This window comes from Danio aesculapii, chromosome 8, assembly GCF_903798145.1.
Source record: "Danio aesculapii chromosome 8, fDanAes4.1, whole genome shotgun sequence".
NCBI lineage: Eukaryota > Metazoa > Chordata > Actinopteri > Cypriniformes > Danionidae > Danio > Danio aesculapii.
Window position 1 is genome coordinate 21,724,863 of NC_079442.1, and position 22,604 is coordinate 21,747,466.

The following is a 22,604-nucleotide window of genomic DNA, read 5'->3' on the forward strand; positions in this document are numbered from 1 at the left end:
TTGTTTGTGAGCCAAAGGGGTCAAAAGTTATAAAAATCTAATTTTGAAACTTTGAGGGAGTTACAGTAGAGCTGCCATTGGACCGTCATAGATCAATACACAAGCACATACACTCCTTTGTTGACATTGAATAGGCCTGTTCACCGTCCGAACCTAAGTGTTAGTGTTCATATTCTCAATTCAAATCCTCTACATTCACCATTGTCAGATTTTCAGCATCTTTACTATACTATACTATACTATACTATACTATACTATACTATACTATACTATACTATACTATACTATACTATACTATACTGTCACATTTTCATCTCTGGTATACAAGGGTCAGCCCAGTACATTTTACACTCAAACAATCAAGTTTGCTGTTAGTTCAAATTATTTATTTAAAATTAGCTGAAACAACACACGTCTTGAGGTTTTTTAAGGACAACCTAGTTTTTTATGTTCAATCCACTTAAATTTGTATTAACTAATAAGTTAACTTCATGTTGTCCCAACACAGATCGATTGTGTGGAACCCAAAATATTTACAGTATTTAACAAATTTACTTAAACCTAAGAAATTTCGCTTTAGAATGGAGACTTTTTATGACATCCTATGCAATTAGATATCAGTGCATATCTGGCTTATTGCTTTTTACTTTAGATTAATTTTCAGTACCAATGCAATGCCAAAATTTTAACTATTCAATAATTTTAATTACATTACATTTAAGATCATAGTGTAAAAATGAGCACATCACAATGAATATGCTTGGAGAAAATGTAAAATAAAAATATAATAAACAGGAAACATCAAGGAGGCCATACAAAATATAAGCTGAATCAAAATTGTATTTGTTTGTTTGTCTGTTTGCAGCACCTCATTTGAATGTCAATGTTTTTAGAATGAATTTAAAGGTGTTTAGAATAAAATACTACTTTTTGTTAAAAAAAAACTATTAAATAATAAAACCATTTTGCAAAATATAATTGTATATTTACTGAGAAAAGGATAAAATTGCTCATTCTTGATGCGGATATACTGTATATATATGTACAGAATCCATATCTGATGGATTTTACTCAATTTCTTTTAATTGAGAAAGACTTAAGTTTTTTAATATTCCTTATCAAATTCCCTATGGATCTATTTCATGATTCATTCATTATTTTTTTCTAGTTTAGTCTAATCTGCTTTTAAGCAGCAGATGGCCCTCCGGCCGCAACCCAGTATTGGTAAACACCCATAAACACATTCACACACACACTACGGCCAATTAAGTTTATAAGTGGGGGAACCGGAGCACCTGGAGGAAACTCGCGTGAACACGGGGAGAACATACAAAATCCAGAAATCCCAACTCGTCCACCCAGGACTCAAACCAGCAACCTTCTTGCTGTGAGGTGACAGTACTAACCACTGAGCTACCATGCTGCCCCATGTACATGCTTTTATCATGTAAAATTTAGAAAGTAATTATAGTCTCATTCTGATCAGAGGAAATGTTACGACACAAAATCTTAGCTATACCTCTTTGATTCTTTATTGCCCTAAAGAATCCACATGTGTTTGACATCACACTTCATGCACCATAGTGCATAACAAGTTGTCATGAAATGCTCCAAATACCACATGCGAGTCATGTGACTTTTTCACCTCTGTTCTGCATGGCACTCAGCAGTGCTGATGGTGAAGGCAGCATAGAATAAAGTGGCACATTCCCTCCTCCAGCTCTTATGCTGTTTTGTGCACCACATGAGTTCAGCTCTGCATCTGGACACTGTGGTGAACATAAGGAGAGAACACATTTCCAGCTTTCTGTCTTCAAAGTGCTAACTTAAACTTCACAGTTAGGAGAAGAAAGTCACATGGTGATGTACAATAGATGCCCAGAGCATTCCTCCGTCAGCCAATGTGAATGTGCTTATGCTCACTGAATCTGTTTTGGGATGCGCAAAGTAAATTGTAATTTGTTTATAATGTAAATTCAGATTTAGAATTGAATTAGCAAGACTGCATTGAAATTAGAATTGGTGTGTACCTCCATTTGAATAAAGTACATTTCCTTTTCGATCTGCAGGTATCTCCTAAATTTGATGAAATATACACTGCCGTTAGAAAAAAGAAGTTAATAGAATGTGGGGTTGTGTTTAAAGGATCACCTATATATAACAGTTTACTGATTATTTACTCAACCTAAAACCATTCAAGATTTGTTTTTTAGTAGTGATTTAAAGAAGAATATATATATATATATATATATATATATATTATATATATATATATATATATATATATATATATATATATATATATATATATATATATATATATATATATATATGTATATATATATTTTTTATTATTATTTTTTTTATCTTAAACTGGTTCTTGAATTTATCAATTTAAATCCAATGGCTACAAGCACTTTCAGAGTCAAAAAATAATCCTGGTGATGCGCTGAAGTTAAACATAAAAATTACTTAAAACATTAGGGTCCGCATGAACTGCAAGTGGCCTTTTTTTTTGTATTGTGACTCAGTCCATAGAGATAAGAAATATTAAATGAGAAAATAGTAGGCATGGCTTGTTTTTTCTATTGCTAGCTGATTGGATGTAGTAAAGTAGGCATTTCATTCAGGAAGATTGGGAAAATGGTTTTGAGAGCTATTACATCCAACAGACACCTTCTGCTTACCATCCCTGTTTGTTTTTATTGCGCTGTCAAAACTCACATTTGGAGGGGTGTGGTTCGGTATATTAACCACGCCCAATATCTCAGACAGATGAGAATTTAAGTGAATTTTCAGTTTTCCAGCATGTAAGGTGACACATTTACAGTAGTTTACAGTGGACAGGGACAACACATGTTGTATTGTTTATTATAATGGTCCTTGCCTGTGTTTACTAAAGATGATCCACCCAATGTATATAAAAATGTGTGATCAGCACATAGGACGTTGTGCCCACATCATTATGCATCAGGATATTTATAATTATGCGTCAGGATTTACAGTTGAAGTCAGAATTATTATCCCCCGAATTATTAGCCACCCTGTTTATTTTTTCCCCCAATTTTTTTCAACACATTTCTAAACATAAAAGTTTTAATAACTCATCTCTAATAACTGATTTATTTTATCTTTGCCATGATGACAGTAAATCATATTTGACTAGATATTTTTCAAGACACTTCTATACAGCTTAAAGTGACATTTAAAGGCTTAACTAGGTTAATTAGGTTAACTAGGCAGGATAGGATAATTAGGCAAGTTATTGTAGACTATCAAAAAATAAATTTAAAAAATTGCTTAATGGGGCTAATAATTTTGACCCTAAAATGTTTTTTAAAAATTTAAAACTCCTTTTATTCTAGCCAAATAAAACAAATAAAACTTTCTCTAAAAGAAAAATATTATCAGACATAACTGTGAAAATGTCCATGCTTTGTTAAACATCATTTGGGAAATATAAAAAAAAATTGTAAAAAATAAAAAAGGGGGTTAATAATTCTGACTTCAACTGTATATTTTATTTTTGCAAAGGCTACATTCAAATGACTATCATGTTAATGTTACATATTAAATTTTTTGGGGTGAACTATCACTTTAAAAAGAATCTTAAAACCTAAAGGAATAGTTCATTAAAAAATGAAAAATCTATTATTGATTATTCACATCGATTTTCCTTTTGTCCGCAACAAAAATCATATAGTATGCATGTAACAAAAACAAGTATGCAAATAATAGCTGTGGTAGATTTTCACATTCCTTTTCTGAGGGATCGTTCACCAAAAAAATTAAAATTCTGTTATTAATTACTCATCCCTTATGTCATTCCAATTCACCCGTTCATCTTCAGACTGCAAATTCAGATATTTTAGATGTAATATGAACGTTCTCTCATCCTCCATTTACAGCAACAGTCCCAAATGTACATATTGTCATTAGAGTCGACATGCAAGAATAATATTGTTGGCAGTAAATGTTTATCCTGACGTGACATAGAAGACATTGGTGAACAAAGTGTTATGACACACAAAGTGATTTTGGAGCTTTGTATATTTACAGTTGAACCACTGAAATCTCATGGAATGGACTTTGAATGTCTTAGGACTGCTGTTGTCTATGGTGAGAGAGCTCTCTGATTTCGTCTGAAATATCTTAATTTGTGTTCAAAAGATGAATGAAAGTCTCAGGGGTATGGAATGCCATGAGGGTGAATCATTAATAACAACATTTTCATTTTTTGTGTGAGCTATTTCTTTAAGTGAACCTACGGGTAATCTTCTTCACTAAATAAAAATGTTTGCAGGTCAGCATTACACAAGGCAATATATAGACCCTGTTCATTTTGACCTCACAAAAACAATTATGCTCAGTACTCTTCAGATAGCATTGCCTGAGATGGTCAACATCTCATCTCTTTTGAATGCAATCACTTGAATAATTACATCTCCAGTGTTCCTCTCTTGCTGCGTGGCAATAGATGGACTTCAGACAATGCTTTTGAATATGCTTTAATCACGGCTGGGAGGATCTGTTCAATCAGACAGTCTATATGAGCCTATATGGGTAATTTACAGTAGTTTCATGGCATAGCTATGATTTTACAGGGTTGGTTTTTCTTATGTTTAACCCCTTGTTAATAAGAAAAAGAAATTAGGATTTATTTTAAAATTGAAATCATGAGAGTATATGAAGAGTTCAGATGCAAAAGCCGCTAAACGCCACTTCCGCCAAAAATGAGATAATGACATTGAGTGAATGCTTTAAGCACGTAGTACACCATCAACAAATAGATTTGCTTCTAATCATCCTAATTCCAGCATCAGCACATTTAGAAATAACAGTTTGTTGGCAAAAGCTGCTAAACGCCACCTGCCTTTGACAGGAAAAGCAGATATATCCCGAGAACCAATCAGAAGGCGCGAATCATATGTTTTCAATGTAACTTTTTATTCCGCTTCTGATTTCGGTTTTAAAAGACGAAGTTTGATGAACTGGATGAGCCTGTCCGACTGTCACTAGCTGCGTCCCAAATGGCACACTATGCACTCATGCACTACTGTATGTACTAATGCACTTACACACTCAACAGCATAGTAAATGTATGTAGTGTCGTCCCAAATGGAACACAGTTTTTTTTTGCTAAGCGGAAATTCAAACCATTTCCCTGATGAATGTTGACGGTTGCCAAATTAGTTAAATAAATGACCAAAGTACTAAATGACAGCGGCCATGAGTATAATCGCATTCACCATCGGGAGGCAATATAATCACTCTCATAGGAGAATTTCGCTTTCACAATCCAAAATAAATAAAGTTATCCAACATGTGCGCCCAATAGCCCTGCCTCTTCCGATACGTGACCAAAACTGCGGTTGTTGAGTGGGTGAAATGTCCATCATTCCACACTTCATTTTACCCGTCGCATGAGTGCGTCATCCGGGTCATTAAAGTGCATGTATTATTTTTAGAGTTTTCAGTGTAAACACACTACTTGCACTATTTATACTACAAAATGGCATAGAATAGTGCATAAGTATGCGATTTGGGACGCACCTACTGAATGGCAAATGAAAATGTCCCTTAGCTCAAAACTCTGTGCATTATAAGAAAAAGAAAACACAATGTACAGTCGGAAGTGTAGCATGCATTCATAACGTTTTTTGCGCAGCGACGCTACTTTGAATGAGTCCGATTTACTATACATTCAACGGCAACTACGTTTACGAAAGACCAAGTTACAATGCCGTTCTTTTATCCCACGTGGATGCTATGAGGATAAACAAGACCAAGACCTTAAGTATAGTGAGAATGAATGAATTATAGCTTCTGAAATTGTCTGAGAGCCATCCCCGTTTAGCCCAGTAGGCCTACCTTGTGTGTTTATTTAAGCTGTTTTTTTTTAAAGACAAATAATGTATACATTAAATGTATATTACTTCATAATACCTATACGTCTGATAAGCTTTTTATATAAATGGACAATACACAGATATTGATGTTTCACAATGTTTTACACTACATTATTTGAATCTACCAAGCTTAGCTAACAATGTTTGCAATGTTTACATCAAATATCAAAAATGCCAACAGATTGTTCAGATTTAATTAATGTCAATTTTATTAAGGCATTATCGCCTTGTCCTGTGGCATTGCAAGTGGATGCTTACTACTTAATTTGGGTGTATGGCCAAATATTCACGATAAATTCACTATTTAACTACACATTACATTTAGATTTCAGCAGCACATAAATGTCAAAGCTACAAGAAACCTGAATGTTAGTTATGATTAATTAAAATGTCTCTCACACAGTGGAGAGTAATATTTTTAATTTTACCTCGGAGCTTGCATGCTTTCATTTCTTTGTCATTCGGGCAGGTTCAGAGAAATGGAACCTGTAGCGTTTTGACACAAGAGAAAAAAACTGAGTTGGTTAAGTCAAACTGACAGTTAACAATGACTGAACATTTGGTATTAAAAATATACTACCAGTTGTGATGGACAAAAAACCAATTTCAGTTATTATAAAGCTTCAAAAGGCAAACATTATGAATAACACTTACTCGGCAACAGCAGTGACTATATCTTAAACTACTAAATCCTAAAGAATATAATGCAGTTATAAGTGTACATGTACATTTAATACAATAATAAATGTACACTTACTGGAAAGCATCCAGATTTGTATATGATTAAGCTCTCCGGCATTGAGCACAAATAATCGAATGTTTGAATTGCTAACAAACATATTTATGATTGTAATTTTATATTTGTGCATACTAATGTCTGTATTGTCTAATGCAGAATAATCAAACGAGTAATCAGCGTTTAATGCTATTGATCATAATAACACTATTGTGTGTCTATAACCTACTTTTCAGCACATCGTTTGATTTATAGATTGTATCATTATTTTAAATTGACTTTTTTTACTGTCTGGGTCAGTCTTGGTAGATTTTAGTCATGGCACATACTGTATCCATACCAAAGACATTTTTTATAGATGCATCTCTTATAAGGATGGTACAGATATATTTTTAAAAAATAAATACCATTTTGCTATGCTGCATTCTGTTTGCTACCTTTATTCACATTCTGAAATGTATTTGGATTTTTAAAAGACATTTAAAATTCAGTTTAATCAATATATTTATTTTTTAGGAACATAAGCAAGACAATGCTTTTATACAAGTTGTGCATTCAATGGATTATACTCTTTTAAAACAACACTATTTATTATTTCATTTTTATTTCATAAATAATATGAAAATACCTTTCAGCGAATGAAAACTCCATAAGTGGTTTCGATAGTTGTGATCAATTTTCTTTGTACAGTTTGTTCCTTTGCAAAGTCTACACCTCAGTGCCTTGTTTTCATCTGCATTTAGTTCAATATGGCATCTAACCTAAGGTCTATACACATGAAAAAGATGTTATTTTATCTCTTGATAGTTTAATTTGAACAAATAAGCGAGTTTTTAAAATTGATTAAGAGCTACCCAATTCATTGACCTTTCAGTGTCGTGGCTGAGGACATTTCAAGTCGTTTGTCGTCTCTTTTTGTGTAATTCCTAACCTGAGGAACAGAGCTAAAGCATTTCAGTGATATTAACTGCCCTCGATCTAAATGGGTTCCCAGTTAGTGGCTTTTTCCCTCCTGCCGGATGCTTTGTCCTGTCAGCCAACGACACACGTAATCCTTAAAAGATTTGTGTGACAAATTGCCTGTCCAGATGCGAATGATAGCATGAATCATTGGGAGTCGCGTCTCAGAAAAACCAACCTTTTTTTTGTAAGTGCGCTGCTTTACACTTAGCCATTCTGTCAAGCGACAAGAAAATGCTGCATCAGGAGAAATCTTACGCATAAATTAATTTATCTTCAGCGCCGTGTTTGAACTTTGTGTCCTACATTTCGATCAATATTGTCCTTGATAATAAGCTCAACCCTGCTTAGTATTTACAATAGATTTGGTTCCAAGCGATGTACTCGATGCATTGGTGTCAGGTGTAAGTTACTAATTAAATTAGTTTTCTGCTAATAAAAGTAAAGTACTGTTATAAGGTGATTACATTACAGTCAGTTACATACTTGTATTATGTGTTTGCCTTAAATTCAGCACATAACATGAACAGATCTGTATAAATCACTTCAGAAAAGCAGAGCAGTTGCTTTTTTTGTTATACAAGTATACTTTGCAGAATACATCTATGAAAGAAGGTTACATTTATCAAGACAATTGCACATAAATAAACTGAATGATTAATTTGTTTATGAAAATATCTGGTATGAATAAATATATACAATATTATTTTTGTTGGTATTCAGATATTTCGACTATAGAATGTTAGATATGTCCAACAATTGCATAAGCTTAAGAAATTATGAATTAAGATATTTGTCTATATATACACTAGCTGACAAAGTCTTGTTGCCTAACCAAGTTTTAGGAACAACAAATAATAACTTGACTTCTAGTTGATCATTTGGTATCAGAAGTGGCTTATATGAAATGCAAAGGCCTGTAATTACGCTTATTTTACCTAAATAAAATACCTTGATTTTTAATTATATAATTCGGACAGGAAGGTTGAGCTTTGCTTAGACACAAGTCTTTTCATTTTACAGAAATAATGTACACAATAGAATATACAGTCCTGGTGCATTGGAAAAATAATGAATATTGTGTATGACTCCCATGAGCTTGGAGGACTGCATCCATACATCTCTGCAATGACTTAAATATTTTACTAATAAAGTCATCTGGAATGGCAAAGGAAGCGTTCCTGCAGGACTTCCAGAGTTCATCAAGATTATTTGGATTTATCTTCAATGCCTCCCTCTTCATCTTACCCCAGACATGCTCAGTAATGTTCATGTCTGGTGACTGGGCTGGCCAATTCTGGAGCACCTTGACCTTCTTCGCTTTCAGGAACTTTGATGTGGAGGCTGAAGTATGAGGAGCGCTGTCCTGCTGAAGAATTTGCCCTCTCCTGTGGTTTGTAATGTAATGGGCAACACAAATGTCTTGAGACCCCAGGCTGTTGATCTTGTCATCCTCTCCGCAGATCTCTTGGACCTCTTTAACCCCAAACCATGATTTTTTCTTCACCAAACTTGACTGATTTCTCTAAGAATCTTGGGTCCATGCGGTTCCAATAGGTCTTCTGCAGTATTTGTGATGATTGAGATGCAGTTCAACTGATGATTCATCTGAAAAATCAACCTTCTGCCACTTTTCCAAATGATCAACTAGAAGTCAAGTTATTATTTGTTGCTCTTACAACTGAGATCGACGACAAAATTTTGTCATGTAGTGTAGTATCAAATATGGCGACATTGATTTAAAAGTGATAATTTTGGGAAAGGTCCCATTTGACTCCAATTTAAAGTAATCAAAGAGTATAATTCCTGTTGTCAATGCATTGAGATTTATATCAATTTTAAGTAGTATTAAGTCAATCAATGATTAAGCTACTGTTCAGACAAAGTAAATAGAAAAGCAATTAAAATTAAAATAAAGTTTTAATAATGTAGTGAGCAATAAATTACTTTTTTGAATAAATTGCCCATCACATTTTCAATCCTCTTGGCTCATCTCTTTGAGGATGGTTTATTTCCATCCCTTTAGGTCCGAGGCTTTAGACTTGCTCTCTCACTGTGTCGTTCTTCCCTGCTGTCCATTTATCATTTTCTCTGAGTCACTCTATCTCTCTTGTATCAAGACAAAGAGAGTCGCTCTGTACAATAACCCGACCCGCACAAGGACTCCTCTGTAGCCTCTGTATCAAAAATAGCTGCACTTCAATAAATTTAGCGGCATCCATTCATTTTCTGGAATGCTTTTATGAAAGATTGCCTATTTTGGTTAAAGATGTTCAGCTTGCAGTCGCCCTTTTTTATGAATTGATGCTGCTGTAGTGTTTCCATGGACACTAAAAGCACAGTTCTTTCACTGTAATGTTACTACCATTTGAAGGACTTTTTTTTGTCGCTGTCTTTCCGTGTCATGATGATCAAGCCACATCTTTGAATGTGAAATGGTATTGCATGCTATAGAAAAGCTGTTTAAATGGCTTGATCTTTCTCTTTGTGTAGGTTGGTGACTTTAGAGAACAGCCCTGCTATCACTCCTGAACTTCTGAGGATCTTCCAGAATATGTCTCCTCTACTTGGTAGGGTGAATTATTTTTTCTTTGAATGTCGTAGTTCTTTCTTTTTTTAATTGTAGATCAAGCTGAGAGCCAGTGCCAATTTAACTGTCATATGGACATGCCTTGAAAGGCAGTTCAGACTTTTAGAGTTGAATTCATCCTCCTGCTTTATATAATTCTTGGCCTCAATCCATTGCAAATTTTTTATTGCATAATTTGCCTTTATTTGTTCTTATTAACTCACTATTAGGGGTGGACGATTTGGCCTAAAATCAAAATCTCGATTGATTGAACATTTTAACTCGATTATGATTAATTAAGGATTATATTATTATTGTTGTTTTTTTTTTGCCCTCATAATTCACTAAAGTTAGATACAGTAAATATGCTCCTAATTACAAGTGAGAGATTTTTGAATGAAGGGTGCATTACTTAGCTTTAAAATAATTAAAGGACACGCACACTATCTAATATATTGATTATTCATTGAACTTCAACGTTGAAAAACTGAAATTAAAACACACATTGCCAAAACAGTCACCTTTTCTTATAAAAAAGTAAAACAACTTGCACTTTTGGAAACAAAATTAGTTATTATTATGTTTTCCATATTAAAAGTAGTAAAAGTAGTTTCATATTAGTAAGCAGTATCTCTTCTAAATAAAATAACTCTTGTGTTTCCTCTAAATAATATTTTTAAACACTACGTTTCTTACATCTTCTGTAAACAAATATTTTAATGTAAATAGTCATTTTTATGTAATGGAAAATATGCCGTCTCTGGTGCAGCTTTCAATCAACGTCTATGTAGTTACATTACAACGTGTAGTTACATTGTAGTTACCATGCAAACGCTCTGCTGGACCATACCCATGCATACCTGGAAGTAATTGAAAAAATGACCCGGAAAAATTTGATTCATTAAATTGAATGTCTATTTCAATTACTTTACGATTAATCGTTCAACCCTACTCACTTTTGTATTAATCCATACTTTTGAGGTTCACAGATGAGTTGTCCCATTAGGAGTTTGCAAAAGTGACATTATTTACATAAAAAATATATTGAATGCAATTAAAGAGTCTACCATGAAGTTTTAAATAAATAAATTAGTTTTAAATAAAGTCCAATCAAATCAAATAACAATATGTGGAAATAAAATATGGGTAAAATAATGTTCCTGCATCAACAGGTCCCAACAGATATATTTATATAAAAAACCCAACATGCTTATTTTGACCTGGATTAGTTAAACTGTATAAATAATAAGTGATGACCTAAATAGTGATCAAAGCCAAAATATTAAATGCCAACAATGAATAATCAACAAGAGTCAAAATTATCGTTTTCAACTGAGATTTGCAGAGACAAAATTACTTCAGAAATTAGCAATACTTGTTAGGTTACATTAAGTATTTGGTATGTATGCTTATGTTTGTATCTTCATTTTTTTTTTGTTTTCATAGATATGGGGATTGCAAATGTATTAAATCTAATACTTTACTCCACATTATAATCCCCAAATCTTTTAAAATTAATCAAATAAAAAAGAAAATACTCAAACTAAAAAAGTTGACGAACCTTTTGGTATGAATAAAAAAGAAAGAAATATATATCTAGCACTATCTTGCTTCTCATGTACATCAAACTGCACTAGAGATTAATTGGAAGTGAACAGAGGCCTGTCTTGTTAGAAGCTCTGAAACGCATTTAAATCGGTAAAGGAAGAAGCACACGTCACGTTTTTAATGTGGTTTTGGACGCGTTATGTGAACAGCCCCATACAGATTTAACCTGAGAGCTACAGTATAAGCACTGATCTATAATCGACACGTGATTACAAACCGCGCGGGACCATTACAACTTATAACACACAATTAAACACATATTTTGCAAACTACTCAAAATGAGGAAACTTACATGTTATGATCCGAAGGAAGATGAAAACTGGTCCTTATGAACTGTAACAGTTACTGACAAAGTTCCTGTCAAAGTCTGACAAAGTCCCATAGTCTCTGCTGCTCCTTTAATAGCAAACAGTCGGTGAATCCCGTGCTGCAGCGTAGGTTATTGTATCAAACATCTGAAAAATGAAACGCAGCACTAGGTTGGCTATACTATGGTATTGTTGTGAAAATCAGCCAAATCTCCATCTGTCAGTGCTCGTCATCTTCACGTCATGATCAATCACGTGATCCCCGCGCCTCCGCTATCTGAAGTGAAAGCGCGTGCACATTTTACCGGAAATGGAACTCCATATTTGGTTATGTACCATATCGACGTCGATGCGATCAAACAAAAAATCTGAACCCATCTCGATTCGTTTATTCGACTCTGAGTCAAATATTTTCCTCAAGAATCAATAGTTTTAAACAAGGTGTACTTTAAGATTTAAACCTCAGCTGGATGTTTTCATTCACTTAGAGCTGTGTTACACACTACATGGAAGGTCATTAAAAAAAAAAAAACATAATAGGGGCTCTTTAATAGATTTTTTGGGTTTGAATGAACTATTTCTTTAAGTTTTAGGATTAAAATAAAAATTACCTCACTGTTTATTCTCCCTCATGTGGTTTTAACTGTTTATGCATTTCTTTCTTTTGTTGAACACAAAGAAGACATTTTGAAGAATGCTTGTTGATGGCACCCATCGACCTCTATTGTTGGGAAAAAAATTGCAGTGTACTTCAACTGGTCCAAGCATCCAGCATTCTTCAATATATCATCTTCTGTGTTCAACAAAAGGCAGAAACTCAAGTAAGGGTTTGAGCAAATGATGACAGAATTTTAATTTTGGGTGAAATATCCCTTTAATACAGAGCAGCCTAAAGCTCAATTTTTCCTGCTGAATTTCCAGAGCAGAACTTAATTCATCCTATTCAACATTCTTAGATCTTGTCAGCTGAATATTAACTAAGTTGACCTCAATCCTGTAATGGAATGGGTTTTTTTTTTTAATTTCAACTCAGATTGATTGTCAATCATCAGCTTATTTATCACAGGGCTCTTTCATTCCTAATGCTGTAATTCAATTAATGGAGCTGAAGGCAATTTTATATTTTGGTGTGTAGTTATTGAGCTCTTTCTTCTGCTCAGTCAGATCCCTTTAGCGCTCGTCTCTGTTTAATTCACTTAAGTGTTATTTTGGTTGTAATAGAACTGTTTCTGAAACAGGAATATGATGGTTTTCAGAGTGACTGAGGCGGTGCAAAAATTGCTGGTTTTTGCTTCCCTGGGGTCGTATTAGAATTAGATAATTAACGGTTTTGATTGGGGTGCTGTAATTAAATATGCTTGCATCACCGCCTCCTAGCCTCTGGGAAATGTCACGCAGAAGTGTTCGCTCGAGAGGAGCCGTTCAAGCGTAAGGCCAACACCTCTCATAACCTCAGAAAGACGCGTAGTCGAGGGATGCTGGAGGTCGCTACGAGAGAGAGAATAAGAGAAAGCATTTCATTAAAGCATCTGCCGGCGCATTGAAATGCAAAGGGGGCAGCTGATTGAAGCGATTTTTCCATTGCATGCTCATTTCTCCTGTCCTCGTCTCTTTCAGGTGCTGATGGTAATATTAGCACGAGGGCCTGTTAAGACTCTGTCTCTTTCATCCATTCTTCGGGAGCTAGTTAAGAAAAAAAAAGATTTCTCCCCATGGAATGGAATGAGGGTGACCTCTGACTGGAATTAAGTCTGTGTCATCTAGAGATAGAGAAAGTGCTGATTCTCTGGGATCCAGATTTGTCGCAGGGACAGTCTTTGTACAGTATTGAGTCAGTTGGAGTGTCATGGAGTTTCAGGAATATAATGGAATTTTTAAAGGTCTGTTCCGGATATTTAAAGTCAGGGAGTTTTTATTTTTTTTATTTTTGTTCAAGCCATGAATTACCAGGGATTTTTGTTTGTCACATTACATTTTAGTTTGCATTTATCAATAAATATTTTTTCTTTGCCATGTGTTTCTATGACATTGTTTGATCCTTTTTTGTTTGATCCATTGTTTGATGTTGTTGTTCTAAGGCTACTTTTCAGCTTTGCTCATATATATATATATATATTATATATATATATATATTAATATATATAATATTATATATATATATATATATTGGGTGGAGCTTACAATTCAAGTATTTGGAATAAATCTGTTCTCAAAATATGACAGGAAGGGTCTCCAAACTTTAAAGAATCTATTATTTGAGCCTTGGGTGCTATATTTGATTTTTTTCTAGCTTTAGATATGTCATGACATTTTCTACCCATTTAGTTTGTGTTGATGGTTTAGTTGACTTCCACTGCAAAAATATAAGCCTTCGGGCCAACAAAGAAGAGAACGTTAGTGCATTTAATTGACCTGCTGGTAGTGCAAGGTTTTCAGGTGTCACACCAAATATTGCCATTACTGGATCTGGTTTGTATCTCCTTTTCACATATATAGGAAAAAGTCCTCAAACACCGCAGACCAAATGGTCTTAGGGATGGACACGTCCAGAACATATGCCACAAGGTGGCCTCATCTCTGTTGCACCTAGAACATGTTGGATCAATTTCTGGGAATATTCTTGACAGTTTGCTTTTAGAAAGTGCAGCCTATGAATTATCTTAAATTGTAATAAACCGTGTTTGACGCAAATAGATGTTGAGTTGATTTGCTTAATTGTTTGATTGCCAGACTGTCTCTGGTTCTTGAACATGATAATGAGCTCACTGTACTCGAATTGGCCTCCACAGTCACCAGAGCTCAATCCAGTAGAGCAAATTTGGGATGTGGAACGGGAAATCACATCATGGATGTGCAGCTGACAAATCTGCAGCAACTGTGTGATGCTATCTTGTCAATATGGACCGAAATCTCTGAGGAATATTTTCAGTACCTTGTTGAATATATGCCACAAAGGATTAAGGCAGTTCTGAAGGAAAAAAGGGGTCCTACCCGGTCCTAGTAAGGTGTACCTAATAAAGTGGCCGGTGAGTGTATGTTATCTAACAAAAATCTTTTATTAAACTGTATTAGCCAGAAAACACACGACCAACAACAGGATGAATAACTAATGCCTTCATTTTCTTTTTGAGTGAACAAAGCTGATTATTTGTAGAATTTTAATTAGCTTGAGTTTATAGCCGTTGCATCAAAACTCGTAAATGTAATGCCTTCAGACACTTCAGTTGCACCCAAATTGATATGAACTACATTTCAGCATTATGAAAACCCCAGTATCATCTCACTGTCTTGATATTTCTGCTCTGAAGTCTTATATTCTTAGCGGTAGTGCTTTTACAAATAGGAAGTGGCACCTCTGAGAAGTTAAAAAGAAAAACTCGCTGAGACAGAAAGTATGAAAGGGAAAAAGAGAAAGTTTCAGGTTGTCGCTCTAAGCCAGCAACGTTCGGCCAGCTTATCTGCCTTGGGTGATGAAATCTCATCATCTGTTGTAAGTCTGTGTTCTTAGCGGCGTTCGACAGGGGAGCAGATCCCTCGCTGTGCGCCAAACAGCTCACTTTCCTCATCTCTCACTGCTCGCAGCGCTTCACCTGCTGGGGTCTGGGATGAGAGACTCCTGCCATGGCCCTCCCGCTGACTTACGCTAACTGTCTCTTTCTCACCGAGTCTGTGACGCCCAACTGCTTTACTGTGCCGCTGCCATTTGCTTCCTGTTACAGTGAAGTGGATTTAGTCTACATCAAGCTTTTGAATGGAGAAATTGGTTACTCTGTGATTACTTGCTATCAGAGTGTAAAAAAAAGAGATACTTGTATTTTGAAGTAGTTAACTTCACATCAAATCGGACTTGGTTTAGTTTAAAGTAAAGATGCGTGATATTATTGGAATGTATGATGAATTTGGTGCTAATAGAGTGAAATCTAAACATAGGCATCAGGCAATTATGCAGAGATATGTTAATTGAAACCTGGAAGGCTTACTTGTATGCCTAATGTGCTAAAAATAAGATCCGATCAGCAGTCTGCTCGTTCTTGAAGTCCTGTTTGCCTGTATGTGGATTGCAGATCACAGTAAGACTGCACAGTACATTGTTTCAGCATCAATATCGCAATGTGTGCATCCGCAATAGTCACATCACAAAGATAAGCAATGTTAAGTCTGGATTATAGTTGACCAGGAGTTACAGAATTGTAATTAATCACTGTATTGTATGGAATTTATACGATTTATGCAAACAAAAAGTTTTTCTTACTTAGAATTTGTCTTTTTTTTGTCCAAATATCTACATTTCAAAGTGAAAGCAAGATTATTTAACTTACCCACTGGCAGATAGTTTTGCTTGTTTTCAGGAAAATCTTTTCATTTTGTCTTTTTCATCTGATTTTAAAACAAAACAATATTTATTCTTGATCTAACAATTTTTCAATCATTCAATTTCTGTCCCTGAATACTGTTAGACTCCCTGCTATTCAACGATCTTGTGAAACTGTATTTGTATCGGCGTAGTTATTATCAAATTTTTATCAAATATTATCAAATTTTTTCCGATATTGTGCAGCCCTACATTATAGTGTACAAAAACAGCTAAATGAATTTTAAAATGTGTAACTTTAAATCAACCCCGACCTTTATGCAATGACTATTTGTGCTTTGTAAAATCTCTCATAAATAACAGTCAGAGGCTCGGTTCTACAGTTTAAACATTGATGAATAACATTAAAATGTTTTATTATATTGATATATTGTTAAATAATTTTATTGTTGTTTCTTTTTTGACACTCCTGTTATTTAGCAATGTTTAAAGTGTACTCTAATTTTATTTTTAGATAAGATTGCAAATATTTATTTTTATTTGAAATAAATTTCATTGTTCAGTGTCTTGAAATTAATAATAACATTTTTAAATGTTTTTTTTTTTCATTTGATTACTCAATCATTCATTTGCTTTTGTTTAGAATATAATGAAATGTTTTTATGGACAATTCTATTATAAGAGATTACAAGGCAAACATAGTGCTCACTTTTGGATGAGCTCACAAAACTGAAAATTGTGTTAATAAAGCGTTTATTATCATTCAATATGGAGAGTTATAGCAACAGAGCTTGCAGGTACGATCATGTATTTATGATGAGCCTGCAAAAACACTTTTGTCTTCAGGACTGCTAATAATAAGATCAGGTCGGCAGTCTGGTCTTATTGAAGTGAATTTTAACAGCTAAATTGTGAATATTAGGACATAACGAAACTCATTCAACAAGATTAGTTTAAAAAAACATTTCAGCTTGTGGTATGTTGGCAAAAAATCCATATTGTGCAATACTAAGATATATTTACTGTAGAATTCTAAATTAAGTGAGTAATAGTCCTAGTGCAGTGTTTCCCAACCCTGTTCCTGGAGGCACCACCAACAGTACATATTTTGGATGTCTCCCTTTTCTGACCCATTAACTTCAGGTGTCGGAGTCTCTTTTGATGTTATGATAAGGTGATTCAGGTGTGTTTGATTAGGAGAGGTTGAAAATGTGTACTGTTGGTGTGCCTTCAGGAACAGGGTTGGGAACCACTGGTCTAGTGATACATGATCATAGGTGTCTGTGGTAATGTTTACTAAAATATCTTGAAAAAACTCAATCTTACATTGTCCTTATGTTATAAATGTTGCATGTACTGTATCTGATCTAAGTGATTTACATACTGAATATGTTTTCTATTTTTAAAGCGCACTTTTAGGTTTATTATGGTAAATACAGTAAGTAAATGCTGAGAAGTAACACATGGCCTATAATGCATTTTTTTAAAAAAGTCTAACCTGTTTTTGTTTTTACATAACCTATTATTGTTTTATAAATAACAAAACTAATATCTTTTAATATTTAATAATATATTTTTTCACATTGTATACTAAAAGGAAAAAAAATAGTATAGTGCACCAAACATGCACATGGTATGTTCAGATTTATCACATTGCAGTTAAACCACCTCATGTAGTCAAACTGATGTGATTAAGCTCATAATCATAGAAATCATATTCAGCTATGTGACATAAGCTGATTTTAATTGCAGTAAGCAAGCTTGTGAACACCTTTATTGCATTGTCTCTCTCCTTAAAGTGTGCTCAGACATAAAATGTGCTGTGTGTTGTTCACACGATGTAGTGATTGAACTGCATGACATTACTCTGAAGTTTTCCTTGTACAATGGAACTCACTGCACAGTGATAGCAATTACATCTTTATTACAAAAGCTATGTTCAACCTAAATCAATCCTTATCTGAACCATAGAACACTTTGTTCTGAATAATGCCACTCACTAATTAAGTTTTTACTATGCAAGGAGGATTTAAATGTACAACATTCAATTACTAAAACACGTACAATTAATATTCAATTTAGGCTATTTTAAATTAGCATTGTTTGAGCTGAAAAGTTGTATAAGGATATGTTTATTTGTCTTCATAGACAATGAACAAACTATAACTGTAAAAAATGAAGCTGATTCCACACAATTCCTTCATGTTGTCCTAACACAAATCCATTCAGTTACTGTACTTAATCGTTTTTGCACATTTAAATCGATTGAAAAATAATCAATTAAGTTGTCCCACCAAAAAACATGAGAATTTTGTTGTTTCTACTCATTTTAAATAGTTTGAACAAGCAGAAAGAGTAATTTGAGTCTATTATAATATTAACAATGTAAAAGGAATGCAGTCTAAACCGACAGAATACAAATGAATCAAAATATAACAGTGTATAATATATTTATGTAAAAATAATTACAGCCAACCATTCAAGCTTTTATCATGTTGAACCTAAAAAGGTATAATTATCAGATATTATCTTATAATAGGTATTCAACCAATTTTTAAAAATTGTAGCTACTACTAAAAGATTCTCATTTTTCTATATTATTTCCTCATGCGTCAAAGCACGTACCTTCTTTCCTTTTTTCATTTCATGCACTTTTAAGCTAAAATTCCAGTCTATTTTCCAGCTCATCCAGACCTTGTTCATTTCTGAAAGCTACATTCAAGGACCTTCTGTGAACTCATTTACAGTTTATTGTTAAAATGGGGTACATTTTAATGGTGATTGTTTTGTGTGTTTACTTTCATTTTAAATGCCCGTATTAGGCAATTAAAACAATACCTAAAAATTGGAATTATGTATGGCAGTTGCTAGGCCAAGTAGTTGTGCTGTTGTCAAGAACCGTATATGAGGAGTTATTACTGTTATGCAAAAATGGAGGTAGCACCTTTAAAAGTGCCATATACTGCTTTTGTTTAATAAATTAAATTGTTCTCTGATATCTACATAGTAAGTTTATTGCTTGGGTAAATAAAAAAAAAATGTTTATAAGCTCATTTATTACTCCATAAAATACTCCTACAATCCCCATCAGAAGGTCCATAACTGACCATATTTGGCTCGTGTCATGAATATTAACAGGCTCCCGGTCTGACATGCCATTCTTACAGACACATACTCACACATAGCATGATGTACGCTGAACACGTCAATATAAACCCAATCAGAGTCACCAAAAAGAGTGATGGATCTGTATGGCATAGTATTTTGAAGCTATAGTAAAAGAAAACCAGTCAGGAATTAATATGAACTTCTACATGAACAGATGACATTTGAGCAGAGTGATTTGATTCAGCAGTCTACGCGTGTTTGTAGAAATCAAATTTCACAATAAACACGATAAGTTAATGAAATATGTACTAAACATACATCGTGCCCCTTCAGATTGGAGATAAGTAAATGTAAAATCTGTAACTCTTGCATTTTGCGTCCTGAAGTGTGTTTGAAACAAGGTTTGAACATGTCTTGTGCTATGGTTGCCCAGTAATGCGATAAAAGTCTGATCGAATATGTGGCCAGCTGGAAGTGCAATATGCACATCAATATAGCAGCATTTGTTATGACACTATATAACAATAATTATATTTTTACAGTACTGTGACGTTTGGGGGTTGGCATTAAAAAGTACAATTTATTTGGTAAATTAATAGATACTCTGTACAACTAGTGTTTTTGGTTACTATGGCGGTAGGGATAGATGTTAATAAAATACATAAATAGGAATTTTAATAAACGATATAAATAATTCTCGATAACTTCCGGCCACAATCGTATCCGATCTAGCAACAACCCAGTAATGCACAGTTAACAATTTGGTGCTCGCATTTCAAAATAAAATTCCCACACACATAGTAATTGAAATTAGATTAGATTAGATTCAATTTATTGTCATTACACATGTACAAGTACAAGGTAACGAAATGCAAGTAAATTGAAAATATACGCTTTAAAAAAAATATACGCTATTAAAAATATACGCTTAAAAATAACTAAGGGAGGGAATTATCATTGTTGACTCAAACACAGCATGAGGCATGCATATTAATGACCTCAGACCTTTTTTATTATCTCAGAGCTTGATGACATCGTCATGTCCAGATGAACGACCCAAATTAGGCATACATGCAAATGCAGAGGGCATGGCCCTTGAGTCTCGTCACAGTTTGGTTTTGTCTTCTGATTGGCACGTTATCCACTGCGGTTTTACACTCATGGAATGTACATGAAAATGAGAAAATGCGGTGTATGAGGCTCACAGTATGTTCAATTCCATATAGTGATCTTTTGTAGTCTACTATTCTTTGGTATACCCAGATTTTCCACCTTTAAGAAACACATTGGTGTTTACCTGTAATATATATGTCACTTTAATGGCACTGTTTAGCGGGTTGCGCTGCCGCTTTACGCATTTACGCTGTGCTGTAGACATGGAGAGTATAGAGTTCACCAACTTTTCTTATATCCTGCACTGGGGTTAGAGAGCCCATAATGGAAATGTTGACACTTGGTTTAATAAGATTTTCAGAAATGTAATGAACTTCTCTATTTGTGACAGCAGAGCTTCATTAGCGGTGTAAATACTCCTACTCTAGAGGATGAGGTCCACAGTGCGAATTCACACACATGCACAACAGAAACCCCATAATTAGTAGACTTAAGGCTGTGAGGTTGCCTTTTAAATGCCAGATCGTTGCAATGCTTTTAATAACCCAAGGAAATGTCCTACCTGTTTGTGTGGTTAGCACTGTGCATGTGTGAAATGCCATCGAGCTGTGCGCCTAAGCCTGTTTGCTTTACTTACAGCAGTTCACAGTGCAGGGAACTCATTGCTTTTTTAAAAGATATATGTTTCTGTGGTGACTTATTTCACTGTTACTGATGGCAGCGGTTGATGATCTTGACAGTGCTGGAATTGTCCCTCCTTCCACCCCCAGTTTTATCAGGCCCCGCAGTAGAAAACTCAGCGAATTGTCATTTTTTTTGTTGACCCCAGCAGCAAAAGCCCATAGATTTTCTCAAGCCAAATTTGACTTCCCCCCTTATGGACATTTTAACAACCCTTTGACGAATATATATTTTTGTCCAGAAGATGGAAGAATATTTCTTGACTGTCAGAAATGTTAGTCTGTCTGCTGATTGTGCACTTTTTCATGCTTGTGAATGTTTGTTGCTACTGCATGCATTTCATACTATAGATTGCCTGGGTTTCATCTAATCAAAGAACACACTATCTTCTTCTTTGACTGCATCTCCTTGTGTTTTTTCATTGCGAAAAAAAAAAAAAAAAAACTTGGCCTAGATGCTCAGCCTGTTAGTAGTGTTTATTGGCTGTCAAAGAGTCATAGCCACAAGCCTTAGCAAAGATCAGTGCCCATGAGAGATGCTGGAAATGGAACGGCGTCTGTATTTCATAACAAGCCCTCAGAGGCAGATATTATCTTGTTTTCTTTAAGCACTAAACTTTTCGAAGCGCTGATCAAATAAATATGGCTATGGACAAAGACTACATACTACATATTATGTTGAAACAGATTGCTATTTTAAACTTAAAACACAAGCATCAAGCCACTGTGTTTGCATAGCTGAACATACTTATTTGTTTCAGGTTTTTCACATGGTGGGCTCTATTTAATGGTCTAAGCTAGTGGTTCACAATTCCTCATAGCCTCCAACACCCCCCTGCATCTTTTATATGTCTCTCTTATTTGACACGTGAGGATCAGTTAATGGATCTCTCTTTTAACAAGTTGATGACTGAATCTGGTGTCTTAGTAAGGAAGACATAGGCTGCGTCCGGAAATCGTCTTCTACTCATTAGGTACTGCATTTGAATTTAAATGTACTGCTCGACCATCAGAAAAGTACTTTCTTTACAGTATGTAGCGCCCTCTTCCTATTTTACTGGGAGGGCTGTGGATTTTTATTAATTAGATCACTCTAAATTGTATTTTAAACCCCAACAAGAAACTCATAACATGATACCAATTAACATGACATGACAAAACATGATACACAACCACAACTCAGACGTACTACATCCTCCATTTTGTCATCATCACGTGACCTACCCATGTCAATTGCTTCGCTTAACATCCCATTCATGAACTCTCTCACAGTGCATCATAAAAATAGCGTAGCATCAATC

The 22,604-nt window shown here is 34.5% G+C and overlaps 1 protein-coding gene across 1 annotated transcript in view; it reads left to right on the top strand.

The window, feature by feature from the left end:
* The window catches only part of ipo11 (importin 11), a 311,095-nt gene that overhangs the window by 158,361 nt on the left and 130,130 nt on the right, over nt 1–22,604 (top strand). The window contains exon 16 of the mRNA XM_056464319.1: nt 10,099–10,175. Coding sequence (XP_056320294.1) covers nt 10,099–10,175 — 77 coding nt within the window. The remainder of the gene's footprint in view (nt 1–10,098; nt 10,176–22,604) is intronic.